This window comes from Ochotona curzoniae, unplaced genomic scaffold (assembly GCF_017591425.1).
Source record: "Ochotona curzoniae isolate NIBS_2020 unplaced genomic scaffold, NIBS_Ocur_1.0 scaffold_2476, whole genome shotgun sequence".
Taxonomy (NCBI): Eukaryota; Metazoa; Chordata; class Mammalia; order Lagomorpha; family Ochotonidae; genus Ochotona; species Ochotona curzoniae.
This window is the reverse complement of record NW_024467095.1, coordinates 19,374,950-19,395,744: the sequence shown is the minus strand read 5'-3', so window position 1 is coordinate 19,395,744 and position 20,795 is coordinate 19,374,950. Positions and strand designations below refer to the sequence as shown.

The 20,795-nt window shown below is 38.6% G+C and overlaps 1 protein-coding gene across 15 annotated transcripts in view; it reads right to left on the bottom strand.

Moving 5' to 3' along the window:
- KMT2C (lysine methyltransferase 2C) overlaps positions 1 to 20,795 on the bottom strand; it is a 203,594-nt gene that overhangs the window by 82,051 nt on the left and 100,748 nt on the right. For 12 of the 15 annotated variants that reach the window (XM_041002313.1, XM_041002321.1, XM_041002328.1 and 9 more), the window contains 7 exons: positions 13,081 to 13,250; positions 12,559 to 12,710; positions 11,451 to 11,564; positions 10,272 to 10,346; positions 8,410 to 9,107; positions 2,513 to 2,632; positions 452 to 568 (listed from right to left, as the gene is read on the bottom strand). In XM_041002313.1, the coding sequence (XP_040858247.1) occupies positions 452 to 568; positions 2,513 to 2,632; positions 8,410 to 9,107; positions 10,272 to 10,346; positions 11,451 to 11,564; positions 12,559 to 12,710; positions 13,081 to 13,250 (1,446 nt within the window). The remainder of the gene's footprint in view (positions 1 to 451; positions 569 to 2,512; positions 2,633 to 8,409; positions 9,108 to 10,271; positions 10,347 to 11,450; positions 11,565 to 12,558; positions 12,711 to 13,080; positions 13,251 to 20,795) is intronic. The other 3 variants (XM_041002314.1, XM_041002325.1, XM_041002324.1) reach the window with 3 other exon arrangements.

Below are 20,795 nucleotides of genomic sequence, written 5' to 3'. Positions count from 1 at the left end.
AGCTGGACTGGAAGTGGGGTAGTCAAAATCCAAGCCACACAGGACACAGCATGTAAGCGGTAGCTTAATGCACTGTGCCACCAAGTCCTCTAACCACTGACATCAACTCCAACCAAAAACTGAAAACACCAACCTAATTAAACTTTCCAAACATATTCACTAATATAACAAAGGTTTGTTTCCTTTTTTCAAATAGAAGAACAAATGTGTTACTTGATGGCTTTTCCTAAAAGTCTGAAACAATGTCAAAGCTAATGCTTAAAAATTAAGAGATAAAAGTTGAGGAAATAAAAAGTATGACAGAAAACCTGGTCAGAAATTAGAAGAGAAAGTAAAATAAAAATTTTACTCTACTTATGGGACTTCCAGGGTCTAATTAATTTATTATAAATGAATCTATTGTCAATTGACATTTACAGAATATAGCAGAAGTAACTAAAGCGCTCCTTACCCCGGGTAATACAACAGCTCCGATCCCACTCTTCAGTTTGGACCTGCCCCTGCCGCCGCGTCCCGACAGCCCTGCCCCACGAGGTCTGCGCTTCCCTGGAAATCCAGAGCCACGGCCCTAGGGAACGGGAACATCGACATTGCATAAACATCCCGTGGCGGTAAGACAAAACATTTTATAAAATGTTATTCAAACAGTTCCTTTTGTTTTGACTTAGGTGGTAACTAGTAAGAGACAAGATTACTTGTATCATTAAATAAGTACAAATATTCCACAATTAAAATACAAATACAAAATTATTATAATCTTACAATCAAATCTGTTCCATTCCCATTTCCTAGTCCTACATTCTAGGTAGCTTTAAAAAAATAATTTAAAAAAGTTAAAAAATAATTCAGATATTTCAATGCACAATGAAGCACAATCAATATTGAGAAAATTAAGGAAGAACTCTTGCTAACAGATCTTTCGCCAATGATGGTAACAGGTAACATTCTGATCTAAGATCTCTTTATTTCAAGGTTTCCAACCCCCCGCCCCTCCCCAGTTATTCTACTTTAGAAACCTGTGTAACTAAAGGATAAAATGGTTCCAGGTCACACTGTATGAAAATTTATTCTGCTAGTGTACAACAATCTTGTCAGTAAAATCAAGTACATTTCCATTACTAATCAATAACTATCTATGAATAGAACAGAACTATCTCATTTCACCACAGCATTTAAATTATAGTAAGGCTGACAAAAGGATGAAAATATTGATGTAAGCCATTTGGACAGTAAATGCCTGATATAAAAATAATTTATCCAATCTTACCCAATACAAGAAGAAAATCCTACAGGAAAGCATACTACACTCCCTGACGTTTTAAACCCTAAGCACCAGGGCTTGTGAAACTGCTCTCTTGTACACATGTATTCTCAAGTATTATTCCCTACACTGTGTATACCTACAGTAAATAAAATACTCAGAAAAATCCTCTCAGGTTCCCCCTCCAACCCACCCTGCCCAATTAAGTATCACATTACAGTTTCAACTACTATCATTTATCATAGTTTTAAAAATGTTCATCCATTCATTCCCTAATTAAAATGCTTTCCATGCTAAAAAATATATATGGCTATCAGTATTATATGCATAAAACAATGCGAACAAAAGAAAGGGTCAAATCTTTCTCCTTTATCAACTTTCATAAACACAGCAATTGTCTCTCCTGGACATCCCTCACCACATGCTCCTCTTTCACTTTCAGAGGCCACCAGCATCTCTGAACGACAGATGTAAATGTGAATGAAACTATTATGAAGACTAGAGCTATTTCTCTATCCAATACCAAGCAATACAGATAAAAATAGGTGAAAATTGGTGGTCATTTTTATACTCCTATAACATTTATGTCTAGATGATCAGAGTTCGTCTAATCATGACAGAAAATAAATACAATCTAGAACTGCCTATAAAATCCTGATTAGTCCATATCAGATTTATTCCTGAATTACATTAAATAAAGGAGATCAAGAGAAATTTTTTCTCTACTCAATTAAGCATTTTCATTGATAGATATTCAGTGCGTCCTCAAACTTTTTTCTCATTCAAGATACATTAAACTACCTCAAGAACTAGGACAGTCATTCCCCAAAGACATGGGGAAAAGCTAAAGCAACTTGGAGGTTATTAACCCAATGAAATATGTTGCGACTGTGGTACTTTCTCTCCACTAGCACTTAAAGAGATTAATGCACTCTAAGTAACAGCATTTTATGAATTTATCAAGAAGCAATCCTTTAATTATTTTTTGGCCTATTTTGCCACTCATAGAAAGCTTCTAATTACAACAAAATAAATCAACCACAAAAAGTATTACAAATACACTATTATAACTGCAATGTAACTTCACCCTAATCCAGACTGTCAAAGGTAAGCAAGTTGTTTTTCACGTTTTTAGCTTACTAAAGTGACTCGAAGTTGAATCTAGAAGAGAAAAGCTTAATTCTTAACATTTAATGGGATAAAGCGGACCAGCAATAAATGATACATGAATGTAAATGCAATTTTATTTACCACTTTGAGGCTCCAAATGGCACTGCCAGGAAGCTGCCTGGGTTTAAAAGTTTCCCGACCTTCTGAAATGTCTGGGGACCAGGAGGGTGGGCTCACTGTATTATGGGTACTCCAAGCCCCCTAGGATATGGTAGGTGAGAAAATAGATGTAGAAAACTCAGCAACATAAAAGATCAAAGCCAGCAACTAAGGAATTTTAGAACAGCAAAAACAAATGCAAACGTATGGAAATTTAGGACAAATTGCTTCATGAAAGGGAAAAAAATCTTCTGTTCTGGGACTTAGAGGTTTCTCACTGTGGAAACAGCACTACCATCACAGGCTTGACTTCATGAACTGCAATTTTACCACCAAAATTAAAATCAATCACATTCTACCTAAAAATTAACATTAGAAGAAGAAACTATCTGACAATTTGTTCTAGAAGTATCATTCCACTGAAAAGGAATAAACAGCTAACCTTAAAGAATCCTACATTTTCTTGATTACAATCAAATCACCAATATAAAAATGTTAATCCAAAACATGCACAATCAATTCACATACACATTCAATGGTTGAGAGTTAGTTTATAACATCTAAATGCAAAAGCCACTTGCAGGTTTGAGTATTCATTTTTTTTTTATTTAGGGAAATGAGTGTTTTTTTATTTTAAGAGATTACCTCCAAGGGCCCAATTTGGAAAGCAGAAAAATTTTAAAGCAAATTGTCCCAAATTTACAAATTAAATCCGATAAATTATACAGGAAATAGTATATTAAAGTAATTAAAATAAAACTAAAGCTTTTTACTTCCAAATAACAACATTTAGCAATAATCTAACCTGATGAAGATGCTAAACAGCATTAAAAAAATTATTTCCACAAAGTAACATTTCAAATAAAAACACAAAACAAATGCCAAACAATAAAATATATCAAATTATATAATTCAACAATACATACTACAATTTCACCAACAACCCAAACTTGAAGTACACTGTACTTACCAGTTCAAGCATATAACAAAACTAGCAAGTAATATCCCAGTAAGTACAAAAACCTACCACTCAAAATTAAAACAAACAGACACCACCACACACTGACTACTCTGTCAAGGAGGGGGTTGGGGCAGACACCAGATACTGACTACTCCATCAAGAAGGGCAGTTTCAAGGTAATTATAGAAAGGAGAGGTCAGTTTCACTTTCGATTTATAAACTCAATCGACACACATGCAAATCCAGCAAAAGCAACTCTCATTCTCTCTAGCATTTCTTTTTAAAACTTCTCCAGAATTATGCAGGTTTTCAAGCAGACCATCAAATCTCTAGAAGTTTCTATCCTGAATTCTCAGGACCAGCAGTCCAATGGTGGCCCCGACTCTCGCCCAGCATGCTGCTACCACAGGGCCAAGTCCTTCTCCATAAAGTAGCCAGAGGAATGTTTTAGAAATGCTGGACAAGCAAATTACCATCCCACTATGATCCCTTTCATTGCTTCTCAGAGCACTTAAAAAAAAAAGAAACTTTTTCCCAAAGTCCCTCTACTATCTCACCCTGTGTAAGCATGCCCCAGGCCCAGCCTGGCTTCCCTGCTTCTCTGATCACAACCTGCCTGGCTTCCTGAAGAGATGGCCTTAAATATTTCCGCATCAGAGAACCCTTTCTCGGCACTCCAGATCAATCACCTTCCTGATTTTTTAAGTTTATGGGTATCATTTCACATGTCACTGTGAATCAGCATTTGTGGTGTTCTGCTATTCAGTGGTAGAAGTGGGAGCAAGAGAGACAAACACAGTTCTCTATTACCACTGATTTTCAATGAGCACATGTGGTTAGTGCACATCTTAAATTCCTTTCAGTGTTATCTGTCAGGAGACAGTTCTCAAAACATATCATAAAAAGTCATACTGTAACACAGAAATTACATGAAACAATAACTCAGAAATATGAACTTTCTGGTGATTATGTGTTATTCATCATAAGTTGGCTGTGATGTCAGAATGTTACCTCATTTCAAAAAGCATTTACATTTCATATAACATGAACACACTCAATGAAGGGATTTAAAAAATAACAAATATTTGGATGTCATTTCAGGGATAATTAGGAAACCACTCAACTGCTATTAAGAATCTATATAACAAAAGCTTAGATAATTACATTATGAATCTTACTAAGTATATTATAATACACTGGAAAAGAGATGAGGTACAATTTTATAGACACTGAAGAAAAATTATGATTATGTATAAATGTTGTGACAAAAAAAATTACCTTATATATTCTTTAGACCAAAACTAAAACACAGCTATACTTATCAATGTCTAATTATAAATCATTGGTCAGATCCCAGCTACGATTTAATTTAAAAAACTTACATATACCATTCAGAAAAGGTTAGCTGCCCAGTAAGGCCCCAAGGCCATGTGGCTATTAAAGAATCTAAGTTAGGGAAGGTGAAAACACCTCACCAGACAGAAAGAGAATCCGTGAAATAAGAAAAACATAGATAGCTGAAGTTTCAAACTTGTCTATTCATCAGATGAACACACACCTCATGTTTATGATTTACAGAATCCTAAGTCCTACATACAAAACGTTCAACCTATTCCACGATGCTGATCGCCACATATCCTGTTCAAAGGTCTCCTTCCATAAGTCCTAAGTATCTTTAAAACAATTACATGACTTTGAATTTGGAACTACTACACAGTGCATTTTCTGTGACCAGTGTTCCAGAGTCCAGTACTACAGTTACTTTGGAGAGATATTTCATGAACAGAAGTTACAAGGCAAGTTATTTGCTTTCAGATCCATTATGACAGTACAACATTTAATGCCTGATTATTACAGCTTCTTAACTCTCCATTCTAAATAACATGTCCATTATTCTCATCATGGACTGGCATGGCAGCATAACAAGTTAAACTTATGCTAGCATCTAATGTGGGTGCCAGTTCAAGTCCAGGCTGCTGTATGTGTAATGTCCTTCTAATGTCCTGGGAAAACAACAGAGGATAACTTTAAAAAACAAAAACAAAACAACAGCAACAACAAAACAGATGATAGCCCAAACCCTTGGCAGCCTGCACCCAAAACAACCCAGGAGAAGCTCAGCTCCAGCCATTGTGGCCAGCTGGGGAGTGAAACAACGGACAGAGGAAGACTGATAACTCTCTGACATTTCAAATTAAAAAAAAAATGTGGTGGCATTTGCTACATGATCATTACACTAGGTACATTATCATTTAATTATAATAACCATAAGGAGTAGTTTTAGAGAGTAAGGCACAATTCATAATTAAAGGCCAACAGGGAGACAATAAGAATTTCAACCTTAGCAATTACACTATAAACAATACAGAGCACTTCTAAGTTGTTTTTTAAAAGGCAGAAATGGTATTTAAACTATAATATATACAGAAATCACTGTTGATTCTATGTTGAAATTGAAAATCTTCCTTAAAGAACAGGATATTTACATGAGTTCTTCAAAATGCTTACAGGAAAATAAATGAAATTAGCCAAAAAAAAAATAATTAGTAGATCCCAAGATACATTTTCTAATACATAGATTCTACCTTTTAAGGATCCAAGAAAGGGCAACTACAACAACTACCCAGAGTGTTGTGTGTTTTTTTTTTTTGCTTTAATAAAATCTTCTTAAATACACAATAAAAAGCAACGTTTCAGAATTCATATTTATCTCAAAAGCTAGATATGAAACAATCAAAATGTGCACTGAAACAGCTTATTAAGATTTGAGTTTAAAATTGCATAAACGTTTAGCTTTAACACACTGGTAAAGACATCCCTGCGTTGGACAGCTTGCCCCCAAGCTGGCATGCTGCCCCACGCAGGGGATAAATAGACTGAGTTCCCAGCTTAGGGCTTCAGCTCAGCCTAGTCCTGGTGGTTGCAGGTACCCAGGAAGTAAACCAGTAAATTGGAGTATTTTCTCTGTCAGCACAAAACCCTAATTGTTAACACTGTTATCAGAAAAATAGCAATATTGGGGCTGGTGGGGTGGCACAACATACTAATTTTCAGCTTACATTGCCAGCATTTAATATGGGTGCCAGTTTGAGTCCTGGCTATTCTATTTGTAATTTGGATCCCTGCTAATGGCCTGGGAATGCAGCAAAAGATGTCCCAAGTCTTTGGGTCCATGCATACATGTGGGAGACCCTGAAGAAGCTCTTGGCTCCTGGCTTCAGAATGGCCCAGCTCCAGCCACTGCAGCCATTTGGGGAAGGAACCAGAGGATGGATAATCTCCCTGTCTCTCCCCTTCTCTTTTTATAACTCTTTTAAGTAAAAGAAAACTTTAAAAAAGAAAAATAGCATTGTGGTTTCAGATATGTGGTTAAACTGCCCCTCCTGTGATGCTACATCCCATATGGACATCACAGTTCCATTCGGGGTGGCTCCATTTCTAATCCAACTCCCTGCTAACATGACTGGGAAAGGAAGAGAAGATGGCCAGAATGTTGGGCCCCTGCACAAATGCGGGAGACCTGGAGAAGTTCCTGGCTCCTAACTTGCCTCTGGCCCAACCCCAGCTATAGCAGCCACAAGGGGAATAAGCCAGTGAAAGGAAGATCTTGGTCTCTCCCACTTTCTGTAAGTCCACCTTTCAAATAAACAGCAACAATAACAACTGAGAGCTACAGGCGGAACTCATAGGCATCAAATCCAGGCACTCGAATACAAAAGGCGCATATCAGATGCTAGGTCAAACCTCACTCTTAAAAAAAAAAAAAAGAATGGAGAGCATGCCCAGCTGCAGCCAGCTCATCTAAACCAATAAAAGACTTCAACAAAAGCTGGAAAGAGGGACAGTTTGAACAACACCTCAGGCGAGGTTCTACAACAAGCACCTAGATCTATGGGAACACTGATGTAGACAAGGACAGGCAACAGGTCTTACAAAGAATGTCACACTTCTGGTGTAACAAAGCTGACAACCTCTCAGAATAACCAAGACCACTTGAGTAACAAACTTGGAAGATTTTTCTCCACATCAGGGAATAAGAAAATCACCCTTGCATAATGAAGTGTGACAGTAAAAAGTAGCACACTTTCTGTCATTCCCTCCTCCCCATGGACACAGGAGGGAAAAATGGAAATATTTATCTTACTCACCTTCCCCCACACAATCCTAATCTCAACTGGAGGCCACATGGATCTATAACCACCCCACCCTTATAATAAATATTGGCTAAAAAATGAGAAAAAAGTAAAACCACAAAATAAGATTAACATATTATGCTTACTTAAAAAGTAAAACTTTAATTACTGCAAGCAATTTGATTCATGAGACTGAGAACTACAAATTAATATTAAGACCAAACACTTCTTTACTGTATGATACCTTGCCATATTTAAAGCAACTTTAGAAAGAAGTGCCTTTATACAGATCAATTCACTCTTATGTATAGTATGTTAATTTCACAACAATTTCACTTAAATCTTAATAGAACCTGGATTGGGTATAAAGACATTACTTGCAATGCCCACATCCTACAAATCTGAGTGTAGGGGTTTCGGTTTCACCTCAGGGTTCCTGACACCCATAAAGGAGCCCTGGATGAGTATCCTGACTCTAGGCTTTGGATGGTCCAGCCTGGTTCTTGCCGGCATCTGGGGAATGAGCCAACAAACGGAACATTCATCTATCTCTCTACTTTTTCAATTAAAAAAAAAAAAAAAAAACCAAATAATACCAAGTTAACATGTGTCATAAACAGTATTGTTAAAATAATGGCAAAAACGAATAATGAATAATGAATCAACATGATATTTAAATTCTCCGAGAATGGAAAAGGTTGCCCTACAAAGCAAGACTATACATACACCTTCATATATAATTGCTCCAAAATATTTTTCCGACAATGTCACTGTCGTCACCCTACCTGTTTAGACCGAGGTCTACCAGGAGAAAATTTTCTTTTGGAAATAGCTGGTTTACCCATGCCAATTTTGGGAGTGACTGAGATGTAAGTTGTTGGCATGATGTTTCCAACAGCAGAACTGAGAGTTGATGGGAAACTGTGCAGGATATCTTGTGGAGGCAAGTCTGAGCAAAGTGCTGGAGAGGAAGACACAACTGCCTTGTTTAGGTCTCCCGATGATGAAAATGATGACAGTGCTTCAGATGATACAGATTTATCTCCTTGACATGAACCATCTTTCACGCAACTATGAACGGCAGGCGTCATTTCAAAGTTTGTAGACCTACAGGAAAGTTCAGACTCCTTCTGTTCCTTTCCTTCCTGTACCCTTTCTGTTACCAAGTGTTCCTTACAAGACAGCAAAGTACTTTCTTCACTGGGAGACACTAAAGCTACAGTGATAGACTCAACAATTGATTTCGGAAATCCGGGTTCCTCCTTGGACACCTCTGTTTTAGGTTCCTCTAGCACTTGCAGTTCTTCTTGCTGCACCACCATCTGGTGTGTAGGGACTTCAACATTCTCTGCCACTTCCATTTTGCTACTTTGATCTTCATCACAAGCATTAATCACTTTAGAAGGCATTTCCAATTTTGCCTTATCAACTTCATGAGAAATCTGGTTTTCCAATTCAGTGTTCTCTTTATTCTGGGGTGATTCTACAAAATTCAGGATATTTGTTACATTAATGTGCAATTAAAAATTAAAACAAAATGTAACAGTATTTTCAGTTACGGTAAACCTTTTATAGATTCAAATAATGAGCACAAACAGAAAAGAGTCACTGAACTAGCTTCGACTAAGCTGTAGCAACAAGTTATCATATCAGTTCTAATCTGTTCCCTACACTTCTTCATTGACTGTAAACTAACAGTCTGTAAATGCAGATATTAGAAACACACGGCCACTGGCCAGTAAACATCACCTAAGACTACTACTATATTAAACATTTAATGTAATCTTTACCAAGAAAATTTAGTGGTCCAATTGGTATCAGACCTAAGTTATTCTCTGTACTGGGACTGATAAAAATAAGTGGCATTTATTTTGAACACCTTTAAGGTAATTCTTAAATTACATTACTAAAGTTACTAACATTTTCATTTATTATTTACCATTGAAAAACTAAAATTTTTCTGTACTCTGGTATCAAAATGGTATTTCAAATCTCATTCTTGCATTACTACAGTTGGGGATAAAGAAAAAACACCAAATAACAGGTCTGATGCACATAGTTTCAACAACAAAAAGCTACTATAGGGCCTGCTGTGATAGCATAATGGTTAAGGACCTAGCCTGGAACGCACAGGGATCCCATATGGGTGCTGGTTCTAATCCCGGCAGCTCCACTTCCCATCCAGCTCCCTGCCTGTGGCCTGGGAAAGCAGTTGAGGACGGCCCAAAGCCTTGAAACACTGCACCCGTGTGGGAGACCCAGAAAGAAGTTCCTGGCTCCTGGCTTAGGATCGGTGCAGCACCGGCTGTAGTGCTCACTTGTGGAGTGAATCATTGGACAGAAGATCTTCCTCTCTGTCTCTCCTCCTGTCTGTACATCTGCCTTTCCAATAAAATAAATAAATCTTTTTTTTTTAAAGGCCATTATAGAGAAATTAACCTCCTTTAAATACACTGTCAATTATTTCCAAGAAAAGAAATCAAAAGAGCTTAAACATAGTTACTATTTGGGTACACATCAACTGCAAGTATGTTTTGAGGGACAATTTCAGAAGATAATTAAATGACTAATGTCTCAAATCCACAGGGAGCCAAAGGGAAGTATTATCTAGTAACTCCAAGATAAACAATATGAAAATACTGCTTACCAGAAAAAAGATGACCATTACTGTCAAGAATTTCGGGTACATGATTCTGCTGCTCTTCAGTGTGGATTTGAACTGCTAAAACAACATTTACAGAGTCTAGCAATCTGAGTAGACCTATAACTTCTGTCCTCCTACCAAATACCAATTTCCAATATAAACATAAAGCATAGTTATTATTTGTCAGTAAGTAAAGTATGAAAATGAAATTAGGAATCTATTTATGCAATATATTATTTATTTCTCAGTACAGTAAAAAAAATTTAGAACTAGGAATCTGTTCATGTACAATATATTTTACATATATATTATATATTATACACATGAATTTCCCTCAATTTTTATGAATTACAGCTCTTAATTACAGCTGTTAAATGTGAACTTAATGATTAACTACTAAGCACTGTTCCTCAAATAGTCTTTCACTAATGCCAGATCCTCAAATACAACAATGCTATTGTTATCAATACAGCAAAAAGCTTAACTGAATATCACTGAACTAACAGTCAGTCGGGCTGCTGAGATGATCAGATACAATAAAATTTTCATTATTGCAGGCTGAAGCATCTCCTCATCAGCAAGAGCTAAGAGTTTGCAATTACAAAAATAACAAATAAAGAAATTTTAATAAATAAATAAAGAAATCACTTGATTTTAATAAAGAAATCACTTGATCACTAAATAAAATAGGCAGTATGGCTGAACTGTATTGATAACATAACTGAGAAATTATACAAGCCCTCTCGCCTACTAATTTCTATTGTTTTATTACACTGCTGTCTTCTGGAGCTGCTGCTGTGGTACAGACGGTGAAGCCACAGCTAGCATTCTACGCACTCCATTTGGACGCCTGTTCAAAGCCAAGCTGCTCCACTTACAATCCAACTCACTCTCTGATAATGAACCCGGTACGCAGCTGAAGATGGTTCATGCCCTCAGGCCCCTACCACCAATGTTGAAAACAGAATGGAGACCCTGGGGGAATAAACCAGTATGCAGAAAACGTACAAAGTCAGTGTCTCTGTGCCTGTCTCTGTCTCTCTCTCACGCTTTCCTTCTATAATTCTGCTTTCTTCTAAACAATTTTCTTAACATCAGTATCCTGGATACTTTTTATTTAGGATACTTAAGTTTAAGTAGATACTCACTTCTTAAAAATAGAGTATTACAGACAGTTCTTACCATCTGGAACAATTCCAGGTGTAGATTCATCTCCATCAACACCTTTATTCTCTGTCTGCTTGAGGAATACCATTTGATCTTCAGGTCCTTCAACTTCCATTTCATTGCTATAATCTTAACAAAAAAGATTTTTGAGAGATGAGTTTTTCTGAATTTGTCAACTAGGCAACAACTATCACTGTTTTTGTAAATCATCAACAAAATGCCCTACCTTTTTTTCAGATTTTCCTATGTTAAATAAGTATATTAAGTGTAATACATTAGAAGGCTATTCCTGCACTGACACTAACATTACTAGTTAAGATGTTTCTACTTAAAGTCCATGCAAACAGCAAAGTAAGATTATTCATCCCTTCTATGAACATTTTTATTAAGGTTTGCAACAATAGGATATTAACAAAAAATAATCTATATCTGAACAACACGTTGGCCTCGAGAGGGGATGGATAATATTTAAATAAAGAAGGCCCGGCGCAGTACCCAAGCAGCTAAATTCCTTGCCTTGCACATGCCAGGATCCCATATGGGCACTAGTTCTAATCCCGGCAGACCCGCTTAACATCCAGCTCCCTGCTTGTGGCCTGGGAAAGCAGTCAATGATGTCCCAAAGCCTTGGGACCCTGCCATCTATGCAGGAGACCCAAAAGAGGCTCCAGGCTTCAGATCAGCTCAGCTTTGGCCATTGCAGTCACTCAGCGAGTGAGTCAACAGATGGAAGATCTTCCTCTCTGCTTATGCGACTTCCTAATAAAAATATTTTTTAAAAAATTTAAGTAAATAATTACAAAATTAACTGTTTTTTACAAAAAGGAAATTCAACTGGGAAAAACATAGTAGGGTAGATGCTCAACCATTGGCATTAAGAACACAACTGAAGGGAAGCACACCAGACCCAAAATCCAAATACTAAGAGAATTGAAAGAAGTTAAATTTTGGCCACCGAATTCAGAAATTACCAATATATAATATATTGAAAGACTGAGAAACTAAAAACGTGGGTCTGATACACAGGACACTGTGAATATGACTAACATAATAGGCTTGAGATGGGCTGCTATAGCTTTATTTGTAAAAAAAAAAAAAAAAAAACGAAACAGTTCGCCTCTACCTGTGTTAAGTTCAGCCATCTCCACTTCATCCCCTGGATGTAACGGCTCCATTTCAGCTTCTAAGTGTTTACAATACATGCACACATATTCTTCTTTGAGCTGAGAATCCAGTTCATTATCTGTAGGTTTGTCACATTCTAAGTGAACCCATCTGTAGTGATAAGTATATTTAAATAAAAATGTCTAATTTACAGTCAAGCTAACATCTAGGAAAAAATGATAACCAAATCCTGAAACATCAGTTGAGGATGCGTAGAAGGGTTAAGGCTGACCCTTACTGCTTACAGGGATTGGAACACTAGAACAGGTTTTTCAAAAACAACTGACATTTCCTCTTGGTACTCATTTCTGTTATGGTCTTTTACCCATTTATTTCTTCATGCCTTTCAAACTCATAAAAACATAACTTAACCCGTCCAAACCAACACTAGGTCCTGGTGGGATTTCTGGAGTGATTATTGGGCAGCAGAGATGCTCACAGGATTAAAGAGCGGACAGAGAATGAATAGCCTTCTCCTTACCTTCCACACAGATGACAGTGGAGCATGTCTTTCTGCAGTTCTGGATGGTACCACTTCCCACAGAGAGGACACAAGTTCTCCTGTTGTTGGTAACAACTGTCACAGATCAGGCAGTTGTGGTGCCACTGAGAGCTAGAGCGTGTGCCGCACTCTACACATATTCTGCAATTCTAAACACCAGGAAAAATAAAAACCAATGGCATTATATACCCAGATGTAAACCTTCTTTTAAGTAAATGACTCATTTGTGGATTACAGATTAGAACAACTTAAGGTATACACTTTTGAAAAAGCAATTTCCTAGGAGCATTTTGATGTGATACTAGAATATTTAGACTAAAACCTTCACCTTAGGGGGTAAAACCACCTCTTGCATCACATATGGGGACCTGTTCATAGAACAGCTGCTCCACTAACAATCCAGATTCCTGTTAATGTTTTAAGAAAAGAAGATGGTCCAAAGTTATAGGCTCCAGCACCCATGTTGAACACCCACAGGGGGCTCCAGGCTACTAGATCAACCCGGGTGCTGCAGTCATTTGCAGAGCAAACTAGTAGACAGAAGATCTATCTTTCCTTCTGTTTGTCTTTCAAATAAATCAATCTTTTTTTTTTTAAGAAATGCATTTTTTAAAAAGGTAACATGAAAGTCATAAATACATTCTCAGACTCCAGAGCATCATTAACAGTTAACCAGGGGTGGGCATGTGTGGGGTAGTAGATAAGCCATTACTTGGGTTGTCTGCACCCCATGTCAGAGTGCCAGCTCAATATCTACTTCCAGTCCAGCTTCCTGCTAACGCACCCTGACAGGCAGCAATGACAGGGCCTTTAGGGAATGAGTTCTAGGTTCCTGGTTCCAACATGTTTCTAACCCGGATGGCCCCAGTACTTGGAAAGTCAATGGTTGGAACGTGTCTCTCTCCTCACACACACCCCCAATTCCCAGCATGCAAGTAGATGAAAATTAATATAATAATAAATATAAGAATCGCAAGGATGAGGGTAGGCATGGTAGTATGCAGCCCATCAGGCAGATATTTGAAACTCCCCTATCAAAATGCCTGAGATTGTGTCCAGCCTCCATTAACGTTTTCAATACAGCTTCCTGCTGATGTATCTGGCAGGTGGCAGACAATGGCTCATAAACTGAGTCCCGTGCTCATCCACATCACAAACCTATAGGAAGTTTCAGGTTTTGGCTTGGCCGTGCCCAAACTGTTGCAGCCATTCAGAGACTGAATTAGTGGAAGAAAGAATGGTATTTCTTTCTCTGTTTGTATATTGTTCTGCCTTTCAAGTAAACATTTCTTAAACCTACCAAAGAATTAATAAGTCTGAGAAAAAATACTGACAGATGCAAAAGAAAAAAAAATGGTGTTAGGAAAAGTCAACACACATCCCTAACAAATCTCTTTGAGAAACCATAAAAATGGATGGAAACTTCAATTCCAAAAGCACATCTTTGCTGCAGAAATCCTAGAGCTTTGCCACTAAGGTCAGGAACCAAGTGTGACTGCTCAGTGTAACACACACAGTGATACCCCTGTGACCTGCTCAGTGTAACACACACAGTGATACCCCTGTGACCTGCTCAGTGTAACACACACAGTGATACCCCAGTGAGCTGCTCAGTGTAACACACACAGTGATACCCCAGTGAGCTGCTCAGTGTAACACACACAGTGATACCCCTGTGAGCTGCTCAGTGTAACACACACAGTGATACCCCTGTGAGCTGCTCAGTGTAACACACACAGTGATACCCCAGTGAGCTGCTCAGTGTAACACACACGGTGATACCCCAGTGAGCTGCTCAGTGTAACACACACGGTGATACCCCAGTGAGCTGCTCAGTGTAACACACACGGTGATACCCCTGTGAGCTGCTCAGTGTAACACACACAGTGATACCCCAGTGAGCTGCTCAGTGTAACAAACACAGTGATACCCCTGTGAGCTGCTCAGTGTAACACACACAGTGATACCCCAGTGAGCTGCTCAGTGTAACACACAGTGATACCCCAGTGAGCTGCTCAGTGTAACACACACAGTGATACCCCAGTGAGCTGCTCAGTGTAACACACACAGTGATACCCCAGTGAGCTGCTCAGTGTAACACACACAGTGATACCCCAGTGAGCTGCTCAGTGTAACACACAGTGATACCCCAGTGAGCTGCTCAGTGTAACACACACGGTGATACCCCAGTGAGCTGCTCAGTGTAACACACACGGTGATACCCCAGTGAGCTGCTCAGTGTAACACACACAGTGATACCCCTGTGAGCTGCTCAGTGTAACACACACAGTGATACCCCAGTGAGCTGCTCAGTGTAACACACACAGTGATACCCCAGTGAGCTGCTCAGTGTAACACACAGTGATACCCCTGTGACCTGCTCAGTGTAACACACACGGTGATACCCCAGTGAGCTGCTCAGTGTAACACACACAGTGATACCCCAGTGAGCTGCTCAGTGTAACACACACAGTGATGCTCCTGTGACCTGCTCAGTGTAACACACACAGTGATACCCCAGTGAGCTGCTCAGTGTAACACACACAGTGATATCCCTGTGACCTGCTCAGTGTAACACACAGTGATACCCCAGTGAGCTGCTCAGTGTAACACACACAGTGATACCCCAGTGAGCTGCTCAGTGTAACACACACAGTGATACCCCAGTGAGCTGCTCAGTGTAACACATACAGTGATATCCCTGTGACCTGCTCAGTGTAACACACACAGTGATACCCCTGTGACCTGCTTCTGGAATCAGTGCACACACTGAAACAAGTGACAAATGAGACCAGGAAAAGAAGAAATAATTCTATTTAAAATGATGAGAAACACACTAACAGATCTTAAAGACTCAAACTCAAATAAGCATTAAACAAAATAATAATATATAAATGTAGCATGTTAAAGTCACTAGAATGAATGAGAAACTTCTACTTAGCACACTGCACCAATGATACATTTAAGAATAAAGCTAGCAAGCCCTAAAAGACACAAAACTAGATTGCAATCATTCTAAGTCACAAACATGGTCAAAAATAAGACTGGGGTTCCAGCTACCCACTCGGAAGACGTGGATGAAGAGCCTGCCTCATAGCTTTGGCCTTCCACCGTGTGGGTCATAGTAGCCTCTATGGACTGAACCAACAGATGGAAAAGCTCGCTCTAACTCTTCCTTTCAAACAAACATACAACAACAAAAATGACAGATAACAGTTCAACCAAATCTTTATTTAAACTAACTATGCATCTAATACACAACCCCTATCCACAATAGTGGTGATCTCACTCCCAGGAATCTATCCTGTATTTGCATTCCCAGTAACTCAGAAACACATATACTTAGATCATATAGTGATTCATTGTGCAAAATATCAGAAACCACCTAAATATACAAGCACAGAACTTCAGTTAAATTATAGTTCGATACACAGTGATATATTATATAAACACTAAAAATTAATTTAAAATATGAGAAAGATCTCTTTGAACAGATAGAGAATGCCTTCCAGGGGCGTAGCTGCAGTACAGCACTTTTGCCATGCTGGAATCCTTCTTTGGCACATGCCTCCAACTTCCTGAGATGCACAATCTGGAGGGTACCAGCTGTTACTGTAAGTACTGGGGTCTCTGCATCCCATGCCAGGGCCCTGGGTTGGTTCTGAGTTCCCGGTTTTGTCTGCAGTCATACCACCCTGAACGCGCCTGATCTCGTCTGAGTTCGCCCTTTTGCCATGGACAGCCCTGTCCTACTGGCAGACATTTAGGGACTGACCCTACAGAGAGAACATATCGCTCTCTCAAGCCTACAAATAATAATTTTTTAACAAGAGCACAATGATTATTTAGGTCCTTGCTTTAAGCATTTCATAGATAGTTTCAATAAATGAAAGTTCCTGTGAGATAAGCATGAACTGTTTTCAATGATTTAAGAAGTCACATAACTTACCAAAAATAACATATTTACTAAGATAGCCAGACTTTGACCCCTAAGCCTAAGTTTTTAGCTATTATGTAATAGAGTTCTGATGGAACAGAATAATATCCATTACTATTCTCAGAAATATATGTCACTCTGAAAGAGAATACTAGAGACTATCATAGAAAGCAGATTGGTAAAAAGAGACCAAAAGTACATCAGTAAGACACTTAAATTCTGCAGAAATGTTCCTAAATAATTCATTATCTTTGTTATGTTTTCATTAAGAGCATAAAACAGGCCAGCACTGTAGCAAAGCATGAAAAGCTGCCGCCTGCAGTGCCAGCATCCCTTATGGCACTGGTTCCACTCCCAGCTGCTCCTCTTTCGATCCAACTCCCTGCCAATATGCCAGGGAAAGCAGCAAACAATAGCCCAGGCCCTTTTGACCCTGCACTCATGTGGGAGACTAAGGGTGTAACTTCTGGATCCTGAATTTGGGGGTCCAGGCCCTGGCTAATGTGGTCATTTGGAGAATGGAACAGCAGATTGAAGATTCTCATATTCTCCCTTCCCCTCTTCTGCTTCCATTCTGTAACTGTCACTTTCAAATAAACAAACATTTTTTAAAAGCCATAAAATAAAAAGCATACTCTTGTTAAGGTAAAGAAAATAGCAAAGCAATACACTTCTTCTCCAGACTTTTAAATCAGCCTGACTGGAGACTGAAGGTGGTCAACATATTGTTAGCAAAACTAATGACTACAGAACCACTAACGGATATATCCTGGAAGCAAATAACAAGAACTAACAATTATAAGACCACAAAAATTTTCATACAAAAAAGAGTACTATAATGAAGTAAAATGTTTCTCCTGTACTGGCACAAATTAGAAAAGCTGAAAAAGTGTTTCTAAAATATATAAAAAAGAAAAAGGTATAATAATACAAAACATTTTATCCAATCACATCCTTGTGTTTATCTGAAGTGAGCACTTTCAGAAAAACTGGCAACATTTTATTGTAGAAGCATAACCAAAGAAATGAGGGTAAAGTGGAATTAGAGTTAACAAAAGAAATAGACAGGCGGTAATAAAAAAGTGAAGCGGGTTATTATCTAGGTTAATACAATCCAGACAAAAGGAAGAACAGAAGGAAAAATCTATTTTCAGCAGGGAGTCAGGAAGAGAAAAATTTGTATTTTCAGCATTTGTCACCATTAACATCAGCAAAGTAAAACTCTTAACTGAAAATCAAAATCATTACAGAAAAAGCAACAAGAAAATAAAAATATTTGCTCTTAAAATAGCCAAGCATTCCAGTTGCAACCATATATCCAAACAGTTAACTCAAACTTTTCAAACACATGTAAAATACACAGGAGCAAAGAAAAATAACAAGCAAAGTAAATAATCAAACCCAAAAATGGGTAGGGGTGGTGGAGGGGCCACACAACCAAGAAGACAACAAAATTTTATAGCAATAACAAGTACACCACATTAACACAGGCCTAAACTACTCAAATAACTGTTTCAAAATACAAGCAGAAATCAACAGTAGCATCTATATTTTCTATATTACCAATTTTGTTGAGTCAACTTATCAAAGGTAAAAGTATTTCATCTAACAATGAAATTCATAAAAACACATCTACACAATTTAGTTATATAAAGTATCAAATTTTCTTAAATGCAATCAAAACAGAATGACATGTTTGAACCAATCTAGAAAAAAATCAGAAGCATACATATGTAAAAGATACAACTCCAGTAAACTCGCATGCAAAGTCATAATAAAGGCCAAATACTATATACTCATTTTTCCTAAAGAAAGAAAATTAGAAATAAAAACTTCACGTTTTATTAAAGTAAAAACGAATGAAGAAGAAAGTATAAACATACCAATTCATCAAACAGTAGAAATGCTTTTTCTTAGCCAGATAACCAACAGAAAAGGAATACCCCCATCATTCAGCAGGAGAAGGAAATGGAACAACCTGGAAAAGGAAGCTTTCTTAGCCCTCAGGCCCCACCTTCTCAGTTGCACACACCTGAGTGAGGTTACCACAGCTTCTGGCTGCAGGTGAGAAAGTTCCTCCCCTCACACCACCACCACTTTGGAGGCTACTCAGCAGAATCCACAGCGAGAACCCACTGAGTGCCGTATTAACAAGCAGGACTGGGCCCTCCGCTCCAGGTGTCACTCCTTACCAGCTCCTGTGCGCCCCACACCCTTCCTAGGAGAACCCACTGAGTGCCGTATTAACAAGCAGGCCTGGGCCCTCCGCTCCAGGTGTCACTCCTTACCAGCTCCTGCGCGCCCCACACTCTACTTTGCAACACCTATGGCCAGCAGCCAGCTCACCGTCTTTCCAGAACCCTGGCCTCCTCCTTTGAAAAAGCAATTCCAAGGAGAAAATAGAAGGTCTTTCTCAGCACTCCGCTCTCCCTGCATGCCACCATGCCCTCTGACACTACACTAAGCAAAAATAATAATCAAATAAATGAATGAGATTGTGCTAAATGTCGTAGCCCATCAGTCACCTGGGTTCTGCCTCCAGACACGACTCTAACCTCCCCACATCACACACTCTTCTGAATGCAATACCCTAGTCAGGCAGGAGGTCTACACAGAGCACGTTTCCATGCTAATCACTCAAGAACAGGTTAAAGAGACACTGCAGACTCAGACGCTCGTGCTTTCTAAGACCCTGAAATCATTCCTAGAAATGCTAACCTAAAAAATTAATGCAGAAATTGCCTGATCTTAAAGCAAGATTTTTATATACTAAAGTAATGGTAAAAGGACTTAATGGCAGAAATATGCACAACAGCAGAATCATTCTACAAGTACAGGACTCTATGTTTGTACAGATCAACTCAATTAAATTGCACACAGCATACTAGAAATTAAAATGAACTTCTGTTTTATGTTTTAGAAACACCTGATTTAATATCCCATTTCTTACAGATTTCAGTAGGCTACAAATGGCCAACCTGTAAGAAAAAAAATTTAGAGTAAAGTGTAATTTCAATAAATCTACTGTTCAATGACCCCTTATTGGAAACTTTGAGTTCTGATTAACCTGAGCAAGTGAACAAAGTCACAACAGTGTTTAACACTATGAGGAGTTACATAGTTTGGTCAAGTTCCTGCAAGCTTATTCCGATAACAGCACTTGGCTTCATAACGAAGAACCAACGATAAACAGTGACAGTCACCACTTTCTGCCTGAGTAATGATGTCTTCCAGCCTCCCTGCAGTTTGTTTTCCCTAACTTCATAGACCAATTCAGGATGTAAACTTCGAACAGCCCTTGGGTGCTCGCTTCAGCAGCACATAAACTAATGCTGGAACGAAGAGCCCTTGTACCTTGTCAAACGGACAGTTCCAATCCCTTAAACCAGCCAATTAAAGACACTTTTATGACACCACTTCAACAAAAGAGCAAAGTTCTGCAAGAGACTTTGATAATTCTTCCCTTGTCGTTCCCTCCCTCTTGTCGGCTGCAACAGCTGGCTCCTTGTTTTCAACAAAACTTCTGCTTTGTCCATTCTCATTGTTCCCTTGGAAATTCTTCTGCATGAGACAAGATAGATCTATTTCACTGTTTCAAAGAGACAGATCTCCAATCGCCTGGGCCACTCCTCAGTTGGTCTCCTGCTGCCCTGAAGGAGCATTAGCATGCACTTAAGTGGAAGTAGATCAGCCGTGACTCAAACTGGACCCCAAATATCTTTGAAGAAAAGTCCTAAGCACTGAACTGGAATGGAAT